Source organism: Protopterus annectens, chromosome 1.part2 (genome assembly GCF_019279795.1).
Source record: "Protopterus annectens isolate FY-2018-M chromosome 1.part2, PAN1.0, whole genome shotgun sequence".
NCBI lineage: Eukaryota > Metazoa > Chordata > Ceratodontiformes > Protopteridae > Protopterus > Protopterus annectens.
In genome coordinates, this window is record NC_056727.1 from 1,205,991,288 (window position 1) to 1,206,014,991 (window position 23,704).

General features: G+C 38.6%; 1 protein-coding gene across 2 annotated transcripts in view; it reads right to left on the minus strand.

Annotated features, from left to right (window-relative positions):
* The window catches only part of TRIM63 (tripartite motif containing 63), a 98,422-nt gene that overhangs the window by 30,953 nt on the left and 43,765 nt on the right, over positions 1-23,704 (minus strand). For both annotated transcript variants that reach the window (XM_044060062.1, XM_044060064.1), the window contains exons 4-7: positions 12,807-12,902; positions 6,240-6,473; positions 2,330-2,352; positions 2,116-2,240 (exon numbers count right to left, since the gene is read on the minus strand). In XM_044060062.1, coding sequence (XP_043915997.1) covers positions 2,116-2,240; positions 2,330-2,352; positions 6,240-6,473; positions 12,807-12,902 — 478 coding nt within the window. The remainder of the gene's footprint in view (positions 1-2,115; positions 2,241-2,329; positions 2,353-6,239; positions 6,474-12,806; positions 12,903-23,704) is intronic.

Sequence of the window (23,704 nt, forward strand, 5' to 3'; positions counted from 1 at the left end):
AGGGTCTCGTAGAACGAGTAGACCTGGGATCTGGTGGTCTTGTTCTGGGACTTCTTACTTCTTAGGTTGGAGTATTCTTTGGGTTATATCTGTTCATGCTGGGTTCAGCAAACTAGATCTGAGGTAGGACAGAGAGCATCGTGGGATAGGGACCTGGCCTCTAGCTACTCTGAGATCTTCAGCTAGTAAAGCGGCCGACTCGGAGCCGATCTATCCATGTGTAAGAATGAAGGTGAGATGAACAACTCACGTGGAATGTTATGGTAAGTACGTAACTTCTTTTTCAAGCTGCTGAGAAAATGAAGTATGAGATTACTAAAAGAGAGCCACAAATGAGCCATTATCTCTTTTCCAGTTTCTCGGGTGAAATGCTAGCTAATCAGATTAATTTAAGGTGGTGCTATGTTTTAGTTACATTTCTGCAAGTACTCATGAGACAGCCCATGTGGAACATCTGCTGTAGTTTCTTAGTCCCCACTTGACATACTAATTGCAGCAACTTTTTTTTTAAAAAAATATTTACTAACGCCTATATCTAAACAGTTTATTCAATTTATTGGGGAAAACTAATTTCATTAATATGTTAGCTAAATTGTGTAGCTTTGCTTATATTAATTTATAGATAACGTGATTTCTGTTTTGGGGGCAGAATTGGTGAGATGTTTAAATTACTGTATTTCTGACAATAGTAAGTATTATATTTCCCAAATCTGGAAAAGGCACTCATTTGTTCACTCAGTCAGTCATTGATAACCCACTTAATTCAAACCTTGCAGAGTCTCTTCCTACACACAGTGGGTGAAAGGCTATGAACTAGTTGTTGGCAAACACGAGCCCATCTCACAGGTATGCATATGTGCTCATTCTTACACATCACATGCATGTATGAGAAGTTTGAAGGAATGCCAGGTCACCTATGGCACATCTCATGGACAGTGCAGGAAACTGATAGAAAGGCTGCAATGTATTGATCTTCTTAACAGCTTTGCTCGCTGTATGAGATATAATATAGTTTCACATGTTTCTTGTGCACATTTAAATATAAGATTTTTTTTTGGGGGGGGGGGTTGTGGACCAATTACATTCTAAAAAAACAGGTTTGATTCCTAGAAATTCTACTTTTATATTGTCTGTCTGAGTCACTATTTGTCTCTGCATAAATGTAGCAGTAGCAGATCCTGTAAATGTTAAATGTGAAAGAGTCACAGAGAAATCTCTGTCAATACTTCCACTTCTATCTGCACTGGTCTGACAACTATTCTCAAAACCTGTTGCTAAGACCTGAGAGGAGTCAGTATCAAGACCCTGGTGTAACTATAACACTGCTATTATAATGTAGAGCAATTTGCATGCATTAGGGGCTATTGATAATGACTGAAAGAGTTAAGTTGCAATATGCAGAACATACAGTCCCACTGTACATGGATATGGTATCTCAGATCAGCTTGTCAACCTGCTGTTGTTTTACTAGCTACATTGCATTGTCAAGGCTGCATCTGAATATTTTGCCTTTAACATCACTTGAGTAAAAAAAAAAAATACCTCTTCATGTTAGAATGTATTTGCGACACAGAAATGTATATTAGTTTTGCATAATGTATGTAGTGTGACGGTGACCGTGATATTCTCAATATATACATATTACAGTATGACCTGACAAACACTGGATTAACTGAATGCATTTAGAATTAGGTCAGAGTTGATGCCATGACAAAAGTGATCTATCTGATCGTAGAACCTTTGTGGTGCTTTCATTGAAAAGAAGCATTTTCAAAGCACGATTTTATTAGTGGAAAAAAATCTATGAATAGCACACAGCAGACAGAAATGTGTATTGAGTAGTTATACACTTCCTGTTCAATTTGTGAAGCACCATATTCTGGCTATTAAGGGTAGACAGTACTTTTTTGTGAAAACATGCACAGCATTACACATATTGCTATATACTTTGCAGATGATGGACACGTGTATACACTCAGACACACACACGCTCGCATACACACACACGTGCACACACACACACACACACGTACACAGACACACACGTACACACACGCGCGCGAGCATGCGCGCACACATGTTCTGCCATCACCATCCTCTCATTACTTTATGTACCTCTTTTAAAGTCAATGTTCCTCAGTGCAATTTCAACATCTTCTGTGTTCAACATTAAGTGATCCATACTCTCGAATCCAGGCTCTGTACCCTGTACCTGGCACACCTTGGCAGCATCCAAAATACTACAAGACAAATATAAAATGGTGTTGTGAGACATCTTAAACACAAAAAGGCTGAAAACGAATAGAAAAAAATGCATAACTGGACTTACTTTTTAATTTGCTGTTTGGCTTTCTGTGGAAAGAAAATATATTCATTAATACAGTATGCAGTTAAGTCAAAGACAGCTATGTCACTAGTTTGATAGATAAGACTAGACAAACGCATGCACTGTAGTGATATTCTTAGCCTAGTAACCTCCTATGATCCTATCAACCCAGAGAACATTTCAAGCCTAGCTGTTTCATCCCAATGTAATACCATGGATACTATACCAAGATTGTATTTAGTAATGACTGCCCAGGAGTAATCCAACTACATAGAAAAGTTAGTAAGATTAAGACAACTTACTCAGTGTTACACCTAAAGATCATACGTATGCCAGTGGTAGATGGCATTTAGGATGGAAAATATAGATCGAAAGATAGATAGATAGATAGATAGATAGATAGATAGATAGATAAATAGATAAAAAGATAGGTATAAATATACATGTTAGTTTTCTTACACCTTTTGTATAAATGCTGAATACAAACATCTTCAAATTTCTCTAGTCTGCTTCTTTGTTGAGATTATTACTTTGACTCCCACAAACAAGTATCTTTCTTCTTAATTTTTTGTTAATTCATTGTACACTTCTTTGATCAGGTCCTTTGCTAGTATTGGTGTAACTGAGACCCTTTACTGATTAAGCAATGTTCAACATGTAACCAATATATTGGTTAAATGTCTGAAGAAGTCTGATTATACAGATGAAAGTGCTCACACAGTAATACTTAAATGGTTTGACTGGTTCTGGGGAAAAGAAATGCAGATCTCCACCATAATAATCACTGGTGCAGTCGTCATTGCCAGGATTCCAGCCTGACTCCCAGAGAACTACCTTCTCCCACTGACCTTAGCTGACTCCCACTCACTTGGATATCAAAATCTCCATGGTATAAAAGTGGCATTGACTAATGGCATCTTTAAAGTTTTCGTGCTGGAGTTCATTTGTTGCACATAATACTCAACAAAAGCAGTCTGGCATGCTGGGCTTCTTATAGGATCACACAAATAAGTAATCCACAGGGAATTTTTTTTTTACCTATCTTTGATTTGTATCTTGCTAAACATATGACAGTGAGAAAAAGGAGAATAAATGTTTAGAGTGTGATCTATTTCTCTGTGCTATCCCTTCTATATCCTTCACCCCAAGCTTTGTAAAACAATCAAGGAGCACAGCTCAAAATTATACCACTAGCACCTTTTTGGCCCAGGCAACATTGGTTCTCCCACATGCTAAGTCTAGCAAGGTCAGAAGCAATACTGTTGCCACAATGAGTAGACTTTTTCATTGAGAAAAAGGTCCTTACAGCACTTCACCATAACAGCCTGAATGATCTAACTCATTCCCTCCAGGGAGATATTTTCAGAGGATGTCTAAATATTATAAGGGATGATAGGAATCCAAACACAAGGAAATCATCCATCGTAAAGTGGAAATGGTTCTCCTTCTGATACTTCGCTACAGACCATGGCCTAAATTCTGCTCAAATATTTCTTCTTTCAACTATCTGGCAGAATGTAACAAAACAGGACTGTTTTATATTGATTTGAAGGGACATGTTTTGGACACATCAGCTTGTCTATCTCTTGACCAACTCTTGTACTCACAGTTGCCAGATACAGAGTTCCTGTAGGGGTATTTCATTTCAGACCACAGAAAAGGGACAACACTCCACCACAAGTTCTGAATTATATCCTGGAAAAACTCATCCTGGAACCCTTTGAACAAGCTACTTTCACTTACCCTTAAGTATCTTTCCTGGAAGGCAGTGTTTTAGTATGTGTTAAGAATTTCTAGTTGTAAGCCTTAATGTGCAAAGAATCATTTTTAAGTTTTCATAAGGATAAGGTTACTCCGTGAACTGATGCTACTTTCATGCCCAAAGTGGTGACAGAACTAATTCTGAACCGTACTCTTCACCTCATTGTCTTCTTCCCCAAATCCTAAAAGAGTTTGGGAGGGTAGCCTAATGGTTAAGGTGTTTGCCTTACAAGCACAAGGTGCAGGGTTTGAGTCTCACAAGGGATAAATTGACTAGGCTTAAAATGGCTCACAAGGACAGTTAGCTTAGTACTAACCTATGAACCATAGTGGAAAGAACATTGTATTCTTTGGATGGACATAGTCAGCCGAGATTTTATTTGGACAGACCTAAGAAAATGAGACAGTCTGATCAGCTGTTTGTACCTTTTACAAAAAGTAAGGAGGGAAAGCCTGTTAAGAGGCAAACTTTATGAAAATAACAAAGATAAACAAAGCTAGTCACTATTTAGCTGAAAGCGCTTATCTTGCTGTTGATTTTATGAAGTGATTTTATTACATCTGCATTGTCCTTTTAATATTAAATAACTTTATACCCCGCCATGGTGACTAGCTTTGTTTATCTTTATTTGTTTAGCTACCTTTAACTGTCCATGGTGGATTTTGCTTTGTTCAACTTTATGAAAATGGTTTGCTCACTTCATTAGCTTTTGCTTCTCCTTCTACAGATGTCAAGCCCCCCCCCCCCCTTCAGCCACAGTTTCCACCACTGCAAACTCTGGGGGTGCCAATACCCAATCTATTTTAAAAGAACCGACCTGGCCTTCTATCCCTACCTTTTCCAAGCATTGCAGTTAATAGTTTGCATCCTGGGCCAGGGTGCTTTTGGCCATAACTATCCTTCAGGGTCTGCCAGTTAAGTATTATTGGGTCTGATCCTGTGAGACTGAAAAGTGCCTTTGTATCAAAGATGTATATATTAATGTATGCAGTATAACAGTGTCTGCGGAGTATTGATAAGGCTCTTACTGTGGGGTTGAGAAGTGCCTTAGTAGCACAGGTGTATACATTGTGTGCAGTATACCAGTGCTTACAAAGTATTACAAAGGCTGATACTGTGATGTAAGTGCCTTAGTATTACGTATGTGTGTGTGTGTGTGAGTGTGTGTGTGTGTGTGTGTGTGTGTATATATATATATATATATATATATATATATATATTTATATATATATATATATATATATATATATATATATATATATATATATATATATATATATATATATATATATATATATTATATATATATATATTAATATGTGTGTGGTATAACAATTCCTGCAGAGTATTACCAGGGTTGTTACTGCGAGGTTAGTGCCTCAGTATTACATGTATGTATATATATATATATATATATATATATATATATATATATATATATATATATATATATATATGAATGCGTGCAATATGACATTGCCTGCACTTCTGCTATTATGAATTTAGTATTGTCAGTATTAATATACTTTTACCTCAAGAATCTATGTAGATGTCATTTTGTCTGGGAGTATAGAGGATTAAGATTTTGAGCTGTTAAGAGTTGCTTCCCTTAGTTCAGGTTATGAGGTTTGATACTTTCCTGGTCCATTAGCGTACTGTGTAATAAAGAGCAAGTCACTTAACCAAACAATTTTCCTGGGTTGCTCCAAAGAGGATAGTTGATTAAAAAATATGAATCCATAAGGAAAGAATGACTGTATCTATAACAGTTTTTTGAAAGGAGAACATAAGACAATAGGTTTGCTTCGTCTGATCATTGAGCACAGAGTCTTAACTTCATACCTAATCTTGTGGAGGTTGTGTGTACAGTCACTGCTAGTGAACTTGGTTTACATGTTTTTTCCAGCACTGCTGTGTACAGTTTCTGATGTTTATATTCTTCTTCTTTGTTTTGCTTTATTTCATTATTTATTTAAATTAGTTTACTTGTGAAGAAAAGGCAGTGCCATAGTATCCCATATGTATATTAATGCGTGCAGTATAACAGTGCCTGCACTTCTGTTATAGGTTTAGTATTCTCAGCATTAACAGACCTTCACCCTAGGTGTCCCCTTATTAGTTAGGATTCTAAGAGGGCAGAAGGGATCTTACCATCAGGAAGGCGGCACCAGCTGGCTCATCCATGGTCTGCAGGCCAGTCTCTACCATCTTTGAGTTGCTGTCCAGCTGTTCTTTGTACTGCTGAACCAGAGACCTGACAAAGGTTGTCTTTTCTGACTCTTCAATGGTGATCTTCTGTAGCAGTTCTGATTTCTTGTCTTCCAACAGGGCATAGAGACCATCAAAATTTGTGCACAGCCCTTCTTTCTGGTGCTTGCTGTTGTCCTGCAGGAACGGGAGAGATGATCACTTACAGTTTTACAGCATTCCATATTTACTTGCCTGAGGCTGACACAATTTTCACTTTACATAAATAAATCAGTTTCTTCAGAATACAGACTGCCACTTACATGACTATATAATTCAAATAATATGATACCATGATATACATAAAAATTCATTTTAGATCAATGTACAGTGAAAAAATCATATCCTGAAAAAAAATTAAATAAAAAAATGGAATTTAGGTAAATATCTGCAGGAGAATGATTGCTTTTCATACAATTCTTTGAAACTACAACAGGTAAAAGGTCTGTTTCAGCATGCTGTCTATAGAATTCACATATTTTACAACATAAATCCTTTTTATTTCAACAAATTAAAGATACTGATTTTTTTTTAAATTTCAATGTGGCACTAAGGCCCAGAAGATCATGAATAATTAATTCTAGGTTTTAGCGTAAAGTTGCAAATCATATTCATAAAAGTATAGATGCTAACAGCACATAAAAGCACCATGGCTGAGACTATCTACCTATTATTACTGGTTAAACTGTAGAATCTAACTATCTGACATCCCTGAAGCCTATAAGGCTGGCCAACTCATGCATTCTTGAAATGAACCATAATTTCTGACCTTACTGTCTCTTCCTGAAAGCTATTGAAATCATGTGTCATGCTTACTGGAACTAATTCTACTTAATATTCCCCTGAAATGCACAAAGGGGTCTGAAGATGCTGGGCATATCAACTAGCTACAGATTGAACAACCACTTTCTTAATATCACTGCCTTTTGCAATGTAGTATTTCATTAGGGTTTACTTTGCATACTATCCCATTTGACAACACCAGGTCCAGCAGTGCTTGTTCTTTAATGGTTTTAGTATTACCTATATGAAGTTTCTCTCGTTTCTTGTAGGGCATCGGGAATGATCCTGTTCTTTTTTTGTAGCTACAGTCAGGGAGATCCAGATAACAACTGTCATACTAATCTCTGATATCAACAATAGCTCCAGTGTGCCTTCCATCCTTACAAGATTACAACTATATCTTCCTATCTTGTTGGTGAAGAAGGTGTGTGCATAACTTCACTTCGAACTTTGCTGATGTTTCACTTCACTAGAGTATTCCACACTGCCTCTAGCCTTGTTTAGCCATTTATTCAGTTGTTTTTACCTCTTAGCTCATACAGGGGCAGTACTTCCCCTATTTTACCCCAACAACTCCTAGGGAAAACATACGTAGGCATGTTTAAATCCTTTCCCAGTTCTCTGACCGCTATGTCAATGGCTCAACAGATAGCACAATTAGTAGACTCTGGGTTCTATTCTCACACCAGGTAGATTGATTGCTAGCATTGCAGTGCAGCATAAGAGGGGTGCTGTACTCCTGAGTGTGCTGTCCTTGAGAAAAGATGTTAAACTGAGGCCCCATCTGCTTGAGTTAGTGGTAGTTCCAGTAGATATACAAGATCCCATAGCACCTACTGAAAAGGGCAGGGGAAGTTCCTCAATGCCCTGGCCAAATTTTCCCTGACAGTATAAATACCACCTCTGGTCTCCTCTGAAAAGGGGCTAGTAGCACAGTGAGGCTAACCCAGTCAGCAAATGATATATAAATAAACTATTGTATAACTGCTATAATGTCACATCACTGTTGTTCCATGAATGCTACAAATTCAGATAGCTTGTTTGTAAATGCTGGGGGTATTAGTGCATGTTCCTATGTCTTACCCTTTCCCTCATTTCCATTTACACTAAAACTTTTCCTTAACATTCTTCCCATCATTACAGCTTATATAATAAAAACTTATCTTCTGAGGGGATAGAACAAACTATGCACTATACGGAAAATCACAGACTCATTGTTAAAGATTAATCATTTGATTCTGTGGGAGTTGGGGGTGCACTGGGCTCAAAGTTGTTTGAATTCATAACAGGAATGTCAATCCAAATTAATCAAACAAAGTTCTTTGCCTGGTTAACCACAATAGTAGTTCAGAAAGGGGTCATGGATTATGCATGTATAGACTTTAGCAAGGTGTTTGACATGGTAACATGCAACAAGTTAGTGAACAAATATACTTATAATATAATAAGTTAGTGAACAAATATACTTATAATAACAAATATACATGGCTATCAAAAGACTCCACAGCCAAAATCAAATCTAGAAACAAAGCATGGAATAAATGGCATACTACCAAGACACCCCTAGACCGTACCAACTTCCAAAAACTAAGAAATGACACAAAAAAATCTATCTTAATGGACAAAAAGAACTACTATTTCCAACTACAACATAAACATCAAAACAACCCCCAAAAGTTTTGGACAGGAATAAACAAACTTCTCCATCCAGGCAGGTCCTCCACCCACACACCAGCAAACCTAACTATGAAAAACCCAGATGAAGTGGCCACATCCTTTAATACCTTCTTCATCGATGTGATCAAATCCTTAGCCAACCAACAAGTAGCCCCTGCTCCCTAACCACAAGTCCCACCCAGAAGACCACGCCGTTATTCAACCTACAACCTGTCCCTACTGCATACATCCGATCCTTACTAAGGAAACTAAAGCCAACCACTCTCGCGGCAGACCTACTTCCAGCAGACTTTCTACAAAAGCTGCGGATGTTATAGCCTATCCCATCTCAATCTTAATTAATCGGACCATAACTGAATCCACAATCCCTCCATATGGAAAATCTCCCATGTCATCCCCTCCATAAAGGTGGCTCATCCACTGACCTCTCAAACTACAGACCAATAGCCATTTTGTCACCACTGGCAAAAATCATGGAAAAAGTATTCACAAACAACTCATCCACTACCTAACTCAGGAAAACCTGCTAACCAACTCCCAGCATGGCTTCAGGCCCAAACATAGCACTACTACCGCTCTCCTCTCTTTCACAAACACTATCAATCTTAACCGAATGACAAAAAATTTCTTCAGCCCTCTTCTTGGACCTATCAAAAGCTTTTGATATGGTCAACCACAAACTCTTGCATGCAACCCTAAAACTCTCTATCTAGATAACAAAACCCTAGACTGGTTTCATGCCTATCTTTCTGATAGGCAACAAGCTGTGCTCTGGCAAAGCAAGCTCTCCGACCTCATACCCAACACCATAGGAGTCCCCCAAGGTTCCATACTTGGCCCTCTTCTATTTTCCATCTTTATTAATGATCTTAACAAAGTCATCCCAGAGTCTACATGTATTCAATATGCTGATGACTTGACTTTAATTTGCTCAGATAGATCCCCAACTATTCTATTATCCAAAACTCAAGACTGCTTCACTGCAGTTGAGAATTGGTTATCAGAACGCCAACTGATCCTTAATCCAAAAAAAACGAAAATGCTACTCTTCCATCCTACCCATAAAACACCAACTTTTCCCTTTTGTGTACAATCCAACAATGGAACCACCATCACCCCCGACCCTCATACCAAGCTATTAGGGGTTACCATTGACAACAAACTCAGATTTGATGTGCACATCAACCAAACTATCAAAACTGTTAATAAGAAACTGGGGTCCCTTTATAGAATAAAATCTTTTCTGACTCCCACGGCTAAAGTTGCCATTGCTCGCACCCATCTCCTTTCTACCCTCTTGTATGCCTCCCCATACTTACAAATCCCAACAAATCGGATCTATCTAAACTCTCTTGTTGTTATAATCATATTGCAAGATTTGCCACAGGCCTGCCCTACAAAACCCATCACTGTACTAATCTTCAGAACCTAGGTTGGATAGAACTACCAAATCTACTTCTACAGAAGCAACTTATTATTGCTTACAAAATACTCTCTCAACCTGAAAACACTCCCGGCCTGTCTGGAATAATTACCCCTTATACCAACCTAAATAGACTAAGATCATCTCACAGATTACTCGCAGACAATCAAATCCTGTAACTCAGGAGGTGACTCTCTGTTTTCAAACACAGTGGGTAAAATATGGAACTCTCTTCCACCTAGTCTCACCGAATCAACCTCCTAAATACTTTCAGAAATGGCCTCTCCCACCACTTCAAATCCCACTGGCTTTGCCAATGTTCTAATCCAGACTAACCCATAGCTCCCCTCAACCTCCTCAGTGAAATTACTATCCTCCTAGGCCTCAAGCCATCTACTCTCCCCTAAAACTAACTACTTGTAGGTTTGTTTCTTATAATAATTGTTCACTGTACATCCTAATGTAACTTTTTCTTACCTGTGTATACTAACTATATGATGCTTTGTTTTTCTCTTTATAATTGTTATTGTACATACTAATGTAACTTTTTTCTTCCCTGGGTATTTAGTGCATAACTACAATCGTATGTTAGCTGTCAAACATTGTTGTAACCTACTATGTACTATTGGAACTTTTTGTAACCTACTATGTACTATTGGAGCTTTTCTCCCCGGGCCTCCGCTGAAAATGGACATGTGTCCAGTCGGACTTTCCCGGTCAACAAATGTAAAATAAAATAAAATAAATAAATAAATAAATAAATAAAATATAAAAGACCTGGCGTAGAGCCTCTGGTGGCAGCATGAGAAAATCATTGGCTGTACAAAAGGGAGGAGAAGGTCATAATAAATGGTGCCTAATCTGGTAAATGAAAGGTGAAGAATGTGGGTTCTGTTCCCACACCAGGTGTCATTGGGATCGCAACTTTGACTAATTGTTTCTAGTGTCTTAATTAAGAGACAATATAAAAGCTATGGAAGGAAAAGTTTGCCTTTTTGCTAATGACAGTTAAAGATTTGACTATAGGTGTCCCATGAAAATAGCTGACGTGTTCATCTTTACAGTTTTTAACATCACATTACCACCTACATTGTGACTCTGAATGTAATAACTAATTATGATGTTATTTTTCTATAATGTCAGAGTGGCTAAATGGCCAGATTCTCATTTCTGGTCTAGGTTTTCCACCGTTATCTTGATGGTTACCTTTGACTTCAAGGTTCTACTTACCTTCTCATTTATTTTCTTGTTTTTATCATACAGACAACTAAGTCATTGTTATAGTTATAAACAGTCTTTTGTTACTTACACTGGGGGGTCTGTACTGCTCTTTTCAATCTGACCTACACTGGTATTTTTCCTTCATTGCAGAAAACGTATTGCTAACATCACTGCTCACTTTAATTGACACTGCCAGCTGTTGCCTCAGTCTGCACTTTTACAGTCTCCCTGGAAACCATATTTAACCAACACTGGTGCTCTTATCACATGACCAGTTTCTTTATACCATGTGACACAATCTATTTCCCTTCGCCTTAGATTGTTGTCTACAACTGGAGTGCCAGCTAGTCTGTAACCTATGTTTCATTATTCACTTATTTGCATTTTCAGCCTTATTCACTGATCAGTCATGTTACACTTACTCTGTTCTTTTTTGAATTCAAGTATTATCTTCACAATTTAAGCTACATGGATGTAGTTCGTGTAGCACTGACTTCATCATATCTTCCTTATTTAAAGCTTCTCACCCCATCAGTTTCTCACATTTATATTCCAGTTGAAATCCAGGCAAATAAGTCACACTGTTACTGCCATTATAACTCAGTTTTGCCCTCAGTGGCAGCAAGCATTGCTACTTCTGTACTGAGGCTTACTCTCTTAAACTCAGAGTGTATCCAAAGCTGCATCTATCCTGCTTTGAGCAGATCCTGTTTAACTCCAGAACTGGACCTTAAGTTAATTATTCTCAGTGTTAACTTTGTCCTACTGCCTCCCTTACTATGCCATGCTGTTGTTCATATCTTGCAAAAGATGCAACAATATTCCTGAAATCAGTTTTATGTTTTTCTCTTATTCATGCCTTTCCTCTTACTGCATGACCACCATCTATTCACACTTTTGCCCTGTGACAAATGTAAGTGGTATTGTTTACCATGTAATCCTCTTCACCTCATGACTTGCTTTATTCAGGACAAATTCATGCCTCTCATTTCCTGATTTGGGCCCCTAGTTTATCATTATTTTTGGCCTTCTTCCTGAATCTTGAGGTATGAGACTGACAGCCATGGATACACGGCATACTAAAAGGGGCTGTCCTTCATTACCCACGACTCTAGCGATAAATCTATTTTGAAACACACCCAATCAAAAGCAGCTTTTAATTTATGACACAGCCAGTGAATCATGTATACCACTCTATGTTCTTTGTGTTGTACTTATTTTGTCATTCAGTATAGCTGACTGAGTGCAGTAATTAACTTTAACTGACTTTTTCCAGCAGGCTATATTAAGTTGAGAGCAGTCAGAATCAGATGTCTTGGTAACTGATCAGATTTCATTGCGGTCGGTTCATTCCTTCCATGCCTTACCTCAATGGCTTTGCAGATATCTTCCAGCTGGCTGATAATAGCTTGGACTCTGTCATTCCCAGCGACTAGCATGGAGATACTGCTGCTCAGCTCTGACTGTGAGATAAAGAGAAGGAGGGTAAAAATAGAGCAACTGACAGATACATGAGCAGAAACACTAAATATTACACAGGAATGGCCTCTTGTGCTTACTGATTACAGACTTTCACCAGCGATGCCCATATTTGCTGGTGAGGTTTTATTTAATAACACTTCATGCGTATATCATCCCTCAACAAGATCAAAACTGAAAAGGTCAGATGGTTAATGTTAAATTTCAACAGAATAAACAAGGCAATATGTGATATTTTCAGTAATTTGACATTTTTTTCTGATTAAAACTGAATGACAATGTTTGTAAGAAAGATAGTATGGAAAATTTTGATAGCTTCTCGCTACACTGTCACAATTAATTTTGCAATTCTAGGGACACCACCAAGATGAACTGTTAGTCATCCTCGACTATGTGATGTAAATGTTTCTCTGTCATTCTGTAATTTAGTTAGAAAGTGAAGTAATTAATTCTGTATAATTGCTCTTTTTATGCCTGGTGTATGCCTTTGAAATGACATGAAGTTAGATATGTCGCTTTGAAGCAATATGTCACTTTACTGAAAATAAAACAGTAATGGTCTGTACAACTTTAGTCAGAAGGGGAGTGAAACATAGGAGAACCTGGCTCCTACAACTGCCTAAGGTAATGTATTACTCTTTGCAGTGAGAAGTGAGGTGGGCGGGGGGGGGGGTGTCTCATCACATCTACAGTCTTAGGCCAGTGAATCAATGCAAATATTGTAGAAGAAGTCAGTCATTCATATAATGAAGTTGATCACTGCATGAATTTCTTGTGTGGTTATACAGAAGGCTTTCAACTTTAGTTGAAAGGTCAGTCTTCATTTCCCCCACTATATAGCCACTATCTGATGGAAATAACCACATACTTGCTTGGAGGAGGATAGAACTAAAGGGACAAATGCAGTACATGTTTTGTTAATGCTAAAAATAAACTCCTGCTTTCCAGATGCAGATCTCTGTTTATGTCCCTTCTGTGATGCTTTCATGTTTTTTAGTTTTGATGCCTCTCATTAAATTTTCTTACTATAGTTACAGAAAAAAAATCTGTATGTATCTTTAGTGCAATGCATCCTGAATATCATACAGAGTTCCAGTGAAAAGTAATAGCAATCTATGGACTCAAGAACTAAGGCAATATAAAACCCAGCAAGGCTTTTACCATGCTAACTATTGAGATCAAAAATAATGTCAGTCACAGACACGAGCGTCACTTCATCACAGCTCATTAGTTTTCCTGGGCAGTACTCACTCAAATGCAGAAATGGGACCATGTATTGCAGATATTAAATGTAAGCATTGAGTTTCACCTCACACCCCTGTCCAGAAAGAAGTCCTTATACAGGAGATATACCTGTCAACATTGTGGGGCCCACCTCAAAGGCAGTAGTTGATGTGCATTTCATTAGCAACTAGACAAGATCATTCTTTGCAGTGGACTGTAACAAATATTGACAAGAAGATTGAAGTACAGTAACAGCATGTCTTTATTTTTTCAAGTTTTAATTAGTTAGTAAAGGGTCAGAGATTTCACATTTATAGTGAACTCCCAAGGAAACAGTGTCACTGCATTCCTGGCTGTAAGAGAGCTCTGCCGTAGCACTAGTAAATTTAAAGGTAATCAGTCCCGGGTGATAGATTAGAGGTCACCAGTTCAGACTAAGTCAGGCAACCAACAAGATTAGAAAAGTAAAATAAAGAATAAAGTACACTTGGATGTGGCTCAAACTGTCTGTTAAATGAAGACTTTCTTCATGCAAAAGTTAAAATGCTTTGCTAAAAGCAGTTCACTTCCATTGCAGGGAAATGACAATGCGCCTAGCAATACTGCATCAAAGAAAACAACCTTAATTCCCATTAGGGACACCCATATTCTCTTCTGTTCTATTCCTGGATCATACAGACACTCTCTGGAATGTAGTTTCTACAGGAAACTCAAAAACAAACACTGAGCCAGAAGCAGCCGGTTTACCTTATGAGCAGTGCTGCTGCAGTGTTTATGCAGTGAATGTCCACTGAAGCCATAATTCTGTGTAGTACGATAAGTTTCAGCTAAATAGTGAGGCAGTCCCATTATGTTTCTGGATAAAGTTAATTAAGGAAAACAGACAAGCAGAAACAAATTCTTATACTCTCTCATCCTCTCCATTCTGATGTTTTGTATCACATTGTTATTTTTTGTTTCTTATGTTTGATGTTAGCAGTTCATATTGCCTCCAGACCTTGTGGCACAACAGTAGCATGTCTCTCCACATTAGAAGGCTGCATGCTTGATTCACATCAGGGTGAACTTATAGTCTGGCAATAAGAACAGAGATTTAAGGCTGTGATCTGTTAATGAGTTACTGCTTGTGGCATAGGGTTTAGCTCCCTCAGCCTTCACTTGCCTCTATGTGACCTTGAGCAAGTTAGTTGACCAGACAGTGATTTGGGACAACTGGGAATTTGTGCTGGGCATCTTAGTGGCCTCCTGAACTGCACGTATATAGTAACGAACTATGAGTCTATGAACCTATGGGCTTCCAATCATCTGTGACATAATTTGTACACAGGCTGTGGTGCTTAGTATTTTCAGTTAACAATCAGGTGTACAAGTGGTTTGCTGATTGTCAGCAGTACTTGTAGAGTCACTGGAAATGTCAAAGAACTGCTTATCTGTCTCCTATCTCATACTTAACTATGGCTGAGATGCTAGCCTTCCAGTACCCATGTTCCTTAATCTGGAAGTGTGGTAAATAGAACATTTCAGTTGAATACAAGTATCTGGAGACATTTAAATAATGAACCTCATTTTTTTAATGAAGCTTGAGTAAGTGCCAACTTTGCTGCAAATACTATAACCTGTTACTCCTAAGCCACGGTGATGCAGCAGTTAGCGTTGTCACTTCGCAGCAAGAGGTTCTCCCGTTCGATTCTCAGATGCACTACCTTCTGTGTGCAGTCTGCATGTCCTCCCCACAGTCGAGTGACGTTAAAGACATGCAGATAGGTGTGAGCATGAATGGGCATGCCTTCTTTGAAGGTTTGGCATCGGGCTGGCAACTCGACATTGTAAAAATCCACTGCCAATCATGAGGGGACCGGAGTTCTGCTGTGGTGACCCCTAACTGGGAAAAGCTGAAAGTCTTTCCTATCACCTGTTACTTCTCCTTTACTTACCATTCTGAAATGAGATGTGCAGACACCATTACAATTGTTTTCAATTCCTACTTATTTCACATACACAAACCAGACTTGAACTGATTCGTTATCTCATGGGAAAAGGAAAGACAGCTACATTCCTAAATGTCTTACTGTAGGTGTTATTCTCTTAGGCTCAACACACTTCTGTGCAACAAAACTGCAACTCGTGAACATTAGTAAAATACAGCAACAGCTAGGTAAACACAAATGCATTACGTACACTTATCATTGCATGATGAGCAAATTTACTATATGTAATTCATGAAATGAGCTATACAGGACCAAGTATGAATTATGGCCAGCTTAACAGTCAGCAGGGCACACTGGAATTTCCCAGCATGCCAGATTTTTAAGTATACCCTTGAATATTAGTAGTGGCTAAACCTTTGCTGTTACTGAGTTAACATTACACCAGGATGTGTTATATCACAGAACAGCTGTGTGTCACTGATTATTGTGCTATCAAGCAGCACAGAGATATGATTTCTCCTATATTGGCAAGGGCTCTTTACTGGCCCACACTTATGAATCAAAGCCTCAGCCCCAGTATAAACTGCTTTGGTCAGCACAGCTGACAGCTTGGCATGCTCATATGACCTATATTGCTATATTGTCATATACTGTAGCACTGTATGAATCTCAGTATGATGTATTTTGCAGTTCTGGGCTATCCGCAGTTAATTATGTAGCCTGTCTTCACCATATTACCTTCAGAGTTACCTGGGGCTTCTGTCTAGTCTTGCATAATATTGCCTCAGCCTTTTGCTTCTGGTACAACTAGTCAGTGGGTTCCTGCCACATCTGTGGGGAAAGGTCAGACATATCACGATCTTGTTATGTGCACATAGTTCATGAATTTGTCCCAGGGAATTCAGAGCAGTAAAAGTCTATAAAGTCTTAAGACAGATGACAATGTTTTTGCTGCCAAGGTAGCACAGCATGTTTTACAAAATCACAAGATACTTAAATGTCCAAGTACGTGTTGTCTTTAAAATGTCACCTCCCTGTAAGAGATGTGAACCATAACATAACCTTCACTTTTAGCTTAAGTGCTCTTTTTAACAACTTAACTTTTTTGCCTGTCATATAATAGTCACTAATCAACTTTTTGTTCAGGCTTTGCCTATAGTTATAATACCTTCAGGACAGAAACAAACAATGTTACTGGTCTGTTTCTTCTTATAATAATTTATTTGGTTTTTATTCAAGTTTTTCTAGTACTGCCTACAGTTATTATGCCTTCAGATCGGATTTTTTCCTTTTGCTATTTCACATGCAACATGGCAGCCTCCCTATTCAGCTGGCTGTTTCTTGACCATCATCAGATCAAGCAATTTAGAAAATGGATTGGTATATAAATGGAGGGAAACCAAGGAACAAACTTTCAGCAAAGCTCATGGATAAAGAGATGTATATTTATTCAGATATGGTGGGAAGTGTCAGCTGATGCTCAGACCTTCAACGATGCACTTATGTTGACTTATATTCCATCTGCTGTAATGCTCCATGCCTTTGCCCTCATTTCTGTGGACTAAATGTCTTAAGTCAGTCTGGAACTGCCTACCCTTCCTGCTTTTACTGATGTCCTCACTCCACCTCACCTTTTTTTCTGCCCCATCCTTCCCATTTTCCTTAAACAATGCACTGTATCCACAGCGTGCTCCTTCTGTCTCCTCCTTTTTGCAGCACACTGTGCACATGCTTGGTATCCTGATCTTTTTTATTTTCTAGATCCTTCATCTTCTCCCTTATGTTTTTAATAACTGTCTAGTACCTGGTGTGCACTAGCCTAATGGCTATGTTTCCTTCTGGATTCTAAAACTGGAAAATGTATTGCAGAAATGGCTATTTTAATGACCAGGCAGCTGCATAATCCCTTGAGACCAGTTTCCTTGCCAGGTATTTCAACATGATGTTATCTTTCACAACTACATTTTCTCACCTTAAGCAACATATTTCAGTATCACCTCAAATGGTTTTATGCATCTTAGAGTCCCTTCCTGCTGCATGCATACCTCTGGATTCCTCCAAAGGGAAGCACATCTTGCATTTTGTTTTCTTATTAAAATGAGCCTAGTCATAATCTGTCCCCCTGAAAGCCATGTGATCTTCCCATCTGTGATCACAGCACTGCTATCTCTGTCATCAGTAGAAGGTTAATCCTACTGATTAACTGATTAAACAAGATTATCCCTAGAAGTAAACCTCATCATTCCACACGTATTATTGTTTACCATAAGACAAGTCACCCTCATCCGTATCCCGCTTCTTCATACCGTTAGTCATTTATCAGGATACTTTATCCTGTAGAACCTTTCCACTATCACATTCTTTAGAACACCGACATATTTCCAATGAGTTACTGCATCAAAGGCCCTGCTAACCTAACCATAGCACAACCAGTGGAGACCTGCTGTCCATCTTACCGGTGACCTAATCATGGAACTGGATTAACAAGGTCTGGGAGGGCATTTGCTGTGTGAATTCATGCTTTACTAGCCTACTAGATATTTAGGAATGTCATTATCCTGTAACACTTAATGGTTTCCCCTGGTTTTACCATAATTGTCATAACTCATGAGCCATGTGCAATGGAAGCACCTTTGTCATCCTCCAGTCCTTCTGCACCACAACTGCACAAAAGGAAAGTTGTGTTAATGAAGTAGCAGCCATCGGAAGTACAGAGTCTACATTTGGCTTAGTATGCCATTGTTTCATATTTATTGGCATCATGTGCTGTTTCATTCAGTTTTGATTACATCGCTTTGATGTATTTAAACTGACAAGGACAGCTACTATTGTGTTTTATGTGCCTACTTCTATGCTCTTGGGCTAATAATAGGCATACTTCACATGTATTTGCATTATGCATGTTCAATGAACACAGCAGCAAAGAGAATTAAATAAATTTTAAAATGGCGATAATAGCACACAAGTAACAGTTTTAAATTCAAAGACTCATAAGTGCAAGTCCCGGAAGAGTGAGACTGAATGTGCAAAAACTGGGATTTACATATATTAAGTCCAAGACTGCTGATTCTCAGAGTATTCCCTTTTCTTCGAGATATAGTGACCATTTCCCTGTTTATATTTGATTGGGTACTTAAACTTTTTTTGTATTACTGCTTGTATTGCACAGTATATTAGTGGGACTTTATATATGAAATGTCCTAACATTTTGTAAATTGCTTCAGAAATAAGTCTTGGCAACAAGGATCTGTGAATCTTCCCAAAGCAGGCTAAGTGGCTTATTCAGCAAAGAAGCAAGTATTGTTACTCACTTGGTGTTCTGATGTATAGATGAAAAATACAATCCTAACTACTCAAGGTCTGAGCATCTTTTAGTTGTTTGCATACCAGTGAAAACATAACTTATATTATTACATTAGCACAAGGCTATCCCTGGATGTTATTAATCTGATACATGTATAGGTCTAAGTGAGTGTGCATTGACATCTGTTTTGTCAACTCACTTTGGTCAACAAAACAGATGCCCTGCAGGTGTGTGAGATTGACATTTCTCAGGACTGGGGAATATGCCCCTTTGAAGAGGACTGTGTGATCTGAGGGTTGGTAATTACATGATGTTGGGGGCTTGCCCACCTGCACAAACAGTAGATTTCTTTTGCATAGTCTGAGGTTTTGCCTCAGAGCATGCGCATTAGGGTGTCGATCCTTTTTTTTTTCCTAACCTTTTTTGGTCAGTCTTTAATGTCAATCTACTGAAGTATAATTACAGTTATCAAGTTACACATAATTGTATCATATTTGGTTGAAGTGTTTTATATCCAGTCATACTTCTTCAAGCACTATTGATCTACAGAATGCACTGGGATGCTAGCATTGCTTCTTATACTTGCTAACCCTAATCCTAACCCTACCTTTAAAAAAAACATTCCCATAACACAACTACTAAATAAGATACACACACACACACACACACACACACACACACACACACACACATATATATATATATATATATATATATATATATATATATATATATACACACACACACACACACACTGTAGAAGTAGTGTGGTGCTGAGTTTTTTTAATAATTCTTTAGAATCCCTAATTCCACTGGCCAGTGTCATGGGATCTTTAACGTATACCTGAATTATAATGAATACAGTCTGCCAGTATTTTGCTTTCAAATCTCACCTGAGGAGTAGCATATTAGGTGAAAAACACTCCTCATGCTGCACTGCTCTGATATTATTTTAAGATACATCTAAGTGTCTGGTATAAGCCTAGAACTCACAATCCTCTGATGTAAACTTCCTGACACTGCAAATATTTTGCCTTTCCTTCTACCACTGGTCAAGAGGAGCAAAGTAGATGCCATCCACATTATTTATTTTAAGCTAGGCATTAAAGGGCACCTTTGTCATTTCATCATTTTTGTTGAGTGTGGCCTCATATTTTCCCAACAGCTTTGGCAACAAACTCATTCACTGCTGACAAAACTGAAACATTCCCAGCTCCCTTTTTCTCTCTCTTGCCCTCTCACCCCATCATTAAGGAGGAGGTCATGCCATAAAAGAATTTAGAAGGTGCTGAGGCACAGACATATGCACAGAGACATTATTAGCTCTCTGAGTCAGACATCAGAGCAGCTGTCAGCTCTGCAGATTGTGCGGGGGGGGGGGGGGGGTGCTCCTTAACTAAATGAAGGAGCCACCTGTGTTCCTGACTGACATTTGGGCTGATTCAGCTGTGTCAAGGCACTGCACTGCACCATGTACCCTGACACTGACATAAAACCAATTCTAAGAAAGTCTGCTTTGGGTCATTTTATATAAATAACCAATGCAAACTTAAATCAGGCAGCGTTCAGCTGTCTCACTGAACAAGAAACCCTATCAGTCACATGGCACAAAAGCCCCTACATACAAAGACTACAGCATTTTGTTCATAGTGAGCTGTTAGAAACCACTTGCAGAGTACCCAGTATCAAAGATTTGCAACATCTGAAGTGCCTAGCAGTCACAGATCCTCAAAGTACCACTGTGGCTATGTGACTGCATTAGGTGAATGTTATAACCATGTTCTCCATGCTGGATGCCTTGCATTTAACCCCTTCCCCTCTGAGGGTGGCACCCAAGGCAGATGGCTAGTGCAGTTGGACTTGAACTGCTTGTGTTCAAGTCAGCAGTGTGACAATATCAAAATACCATATGCAGTAAACGGATGATGGTTCCAAAACACAGAAAATGCTATGGAAGGGCAAACAGATGAGAGGAGCAAGTGAGAGTTGCAGGAAACATGCAAAGGCTTTTAAGAACATTTCCACTGCACATTTGTATTGTCTTTAGAACATCCTGCACATTTCAGATGAGTTATGTTTAAATTTAATTTTGTGAATGCATTCAGCTGGCAGATATATAAGGACAAAGCCTTCACTACAACCAAGGCATCCCACAATCAACTGAGCACGGGGGGAGGGATCATTGGTGTGACAAAGGTGATGAATCAATGTCTGAAATCTTCTGAGAAGGGGTCTGGAATCCCTGGCGAAGACTGGAGATCACTGGAGGCAGGTTCTTAGAGTTTCTATCAGTTAATGAAAGAGGTGACAATCCACACAGAAACCCACTGAATGCATCCATTGGGTAACCTACTGAGATGTGTATGGGGAACGTGAGGCTATAATGAGAAAGGTCAGGGTTCCTATGCAGATGATGGCACCACTATGGGTTCATGACCCCTGCTTGAATGGGAACAGTTAGGCTATATGGCTGTCATTGCCAGAAATGAATGACTGTCTGGGGGGAGGTTCATGGATCAAAGGTGGACTAGAGAGAAAAAAACGTGGGATACATTTCTCATTGCCAGAAATGAATGACTGTCTGAGGAGAGGTTCATGGATCAGAGGTGGACTAGAGAGAAAAAAATGTGGGATACATTCTGATGCAAAATTCAATAACATGAATTTAAAGCTGTTTGCTAAAGACACATCAGCTGTGTTTCCTATGTCACCTGATTGGAAGCAATAACACCATGCTTGAAGCATCTTGCATCTTTATAGTAACAGAATGCAATGTCCCAAATCTGAGGGTAATGACTACATAACAGGAAATGAAAGGTTACAAGACAGTATATGAATGGCTTTAAATAAACTTCAGCTTGGAGCTTGGATGTAAATGGGGTGGGGGGGTCAGAAATGTTCTGTGAGTATGAACTTTATATTATGAAGTTCTACTGATGTCAAATGACAATCACCCTCTACAATGTTTTTTTTTTCAATCTTTCCTCAGTATTTGTCAGTACATAAACTTACACACATCCCAAAAGAAGACATCTTGTCCAATTAGTCTGTCCAGTTGTTGCACCTAGCATTGTGTAATCACCCCTTCCTTGTCACTTTCCACTTGTCTCAAGCACCCTTAATCACCTCCATAGACCTTCATTCCACCATTCCTCTCTGGCAGAACATTCTTAGATCACCGTCCTCTCCATGAAAATATCTTCTGTCACTGATTTTAAAAGTTCCTCCCTCCCATCCTATCTTTACTTTCTCATTTATTTCCAGTAAAATTACCAAACAGTTCCGCCACTGTTTCTGCAGCAGTTGACATCTAAAGACTAAAAATGACTTAAATTACAATGACATTTTCACACATACTGTTGCAGCTAATATTGGTAACTGAGTGCATTAGACAAGTAGTTGCAGCCTCTGATACCAATTTATAGGCAATCATATTGAATCTGGATTAAAGTGTATCAACTATGTGAAAAATTCTAACTCAGTAATTTTTATTCATTCCTGCAAAGACAATTTAGCCATCACAGAGCGGTAGCCTTGGTTCCACTTTTAAAAGCTTTATCTAGACATGCCTGCTGAAGGTCATGGGAGTTCTGTCACTGGGATATATATAAACCCATTCATCAGTAGCCACGTAACTGTGACACCAACTGTAACTGTCAGATATGACAACCAGAACTTTAGAAACTAAACAGAGCACCAGGTTCCTGGAAAAAGTTCCAGAAATCTCTTCAAAAGCTTCTGTTCTTTTTCCACAACAGTCCTTTCATCCTGATAGTGTCACTAACTGCATATACTGCAGTCATTTTGGACATGAAATGCTGCAAAGCCTTGAGAAATCTCCAGCTGCCCATTGTGAGTGAACCATGACAATGGGGATATATATTCTTAAGGCTCACTATATTAATGGCAGTGGTTGCTCTGAGAACCATGAATGACACTTAGTGAACATCACAAGAGTACAGGCAATGTATTCTCCTTGCTGTCTACTGCATGTCTTACATTCAGCAGAACTGCCTTATTTGTAACAGACTGCTTGCTGTTATATACAATGATATCAATGAGAAACACTTAATGGTGATGTCTGACTTCACTTAAAGACTTTACTTGTTAGGGTTTAATACCTTTGTCTGTGTGCTACAGCCATCCTTAAAATTAAACATATTTTCTATCTTTTTCTTGTAAAGTTTAGGCAAACCTGTGCAGTAGTCAGGATATTTAATTATGGAAATCCTCACCAAGTCAGCTTCTGAATCAGATAACACTTGATCAAGACAGAATCAGGTCTTACAGCCTCAGTGTCTCACAGGCATATTTCATTTTCCCTTTCCTA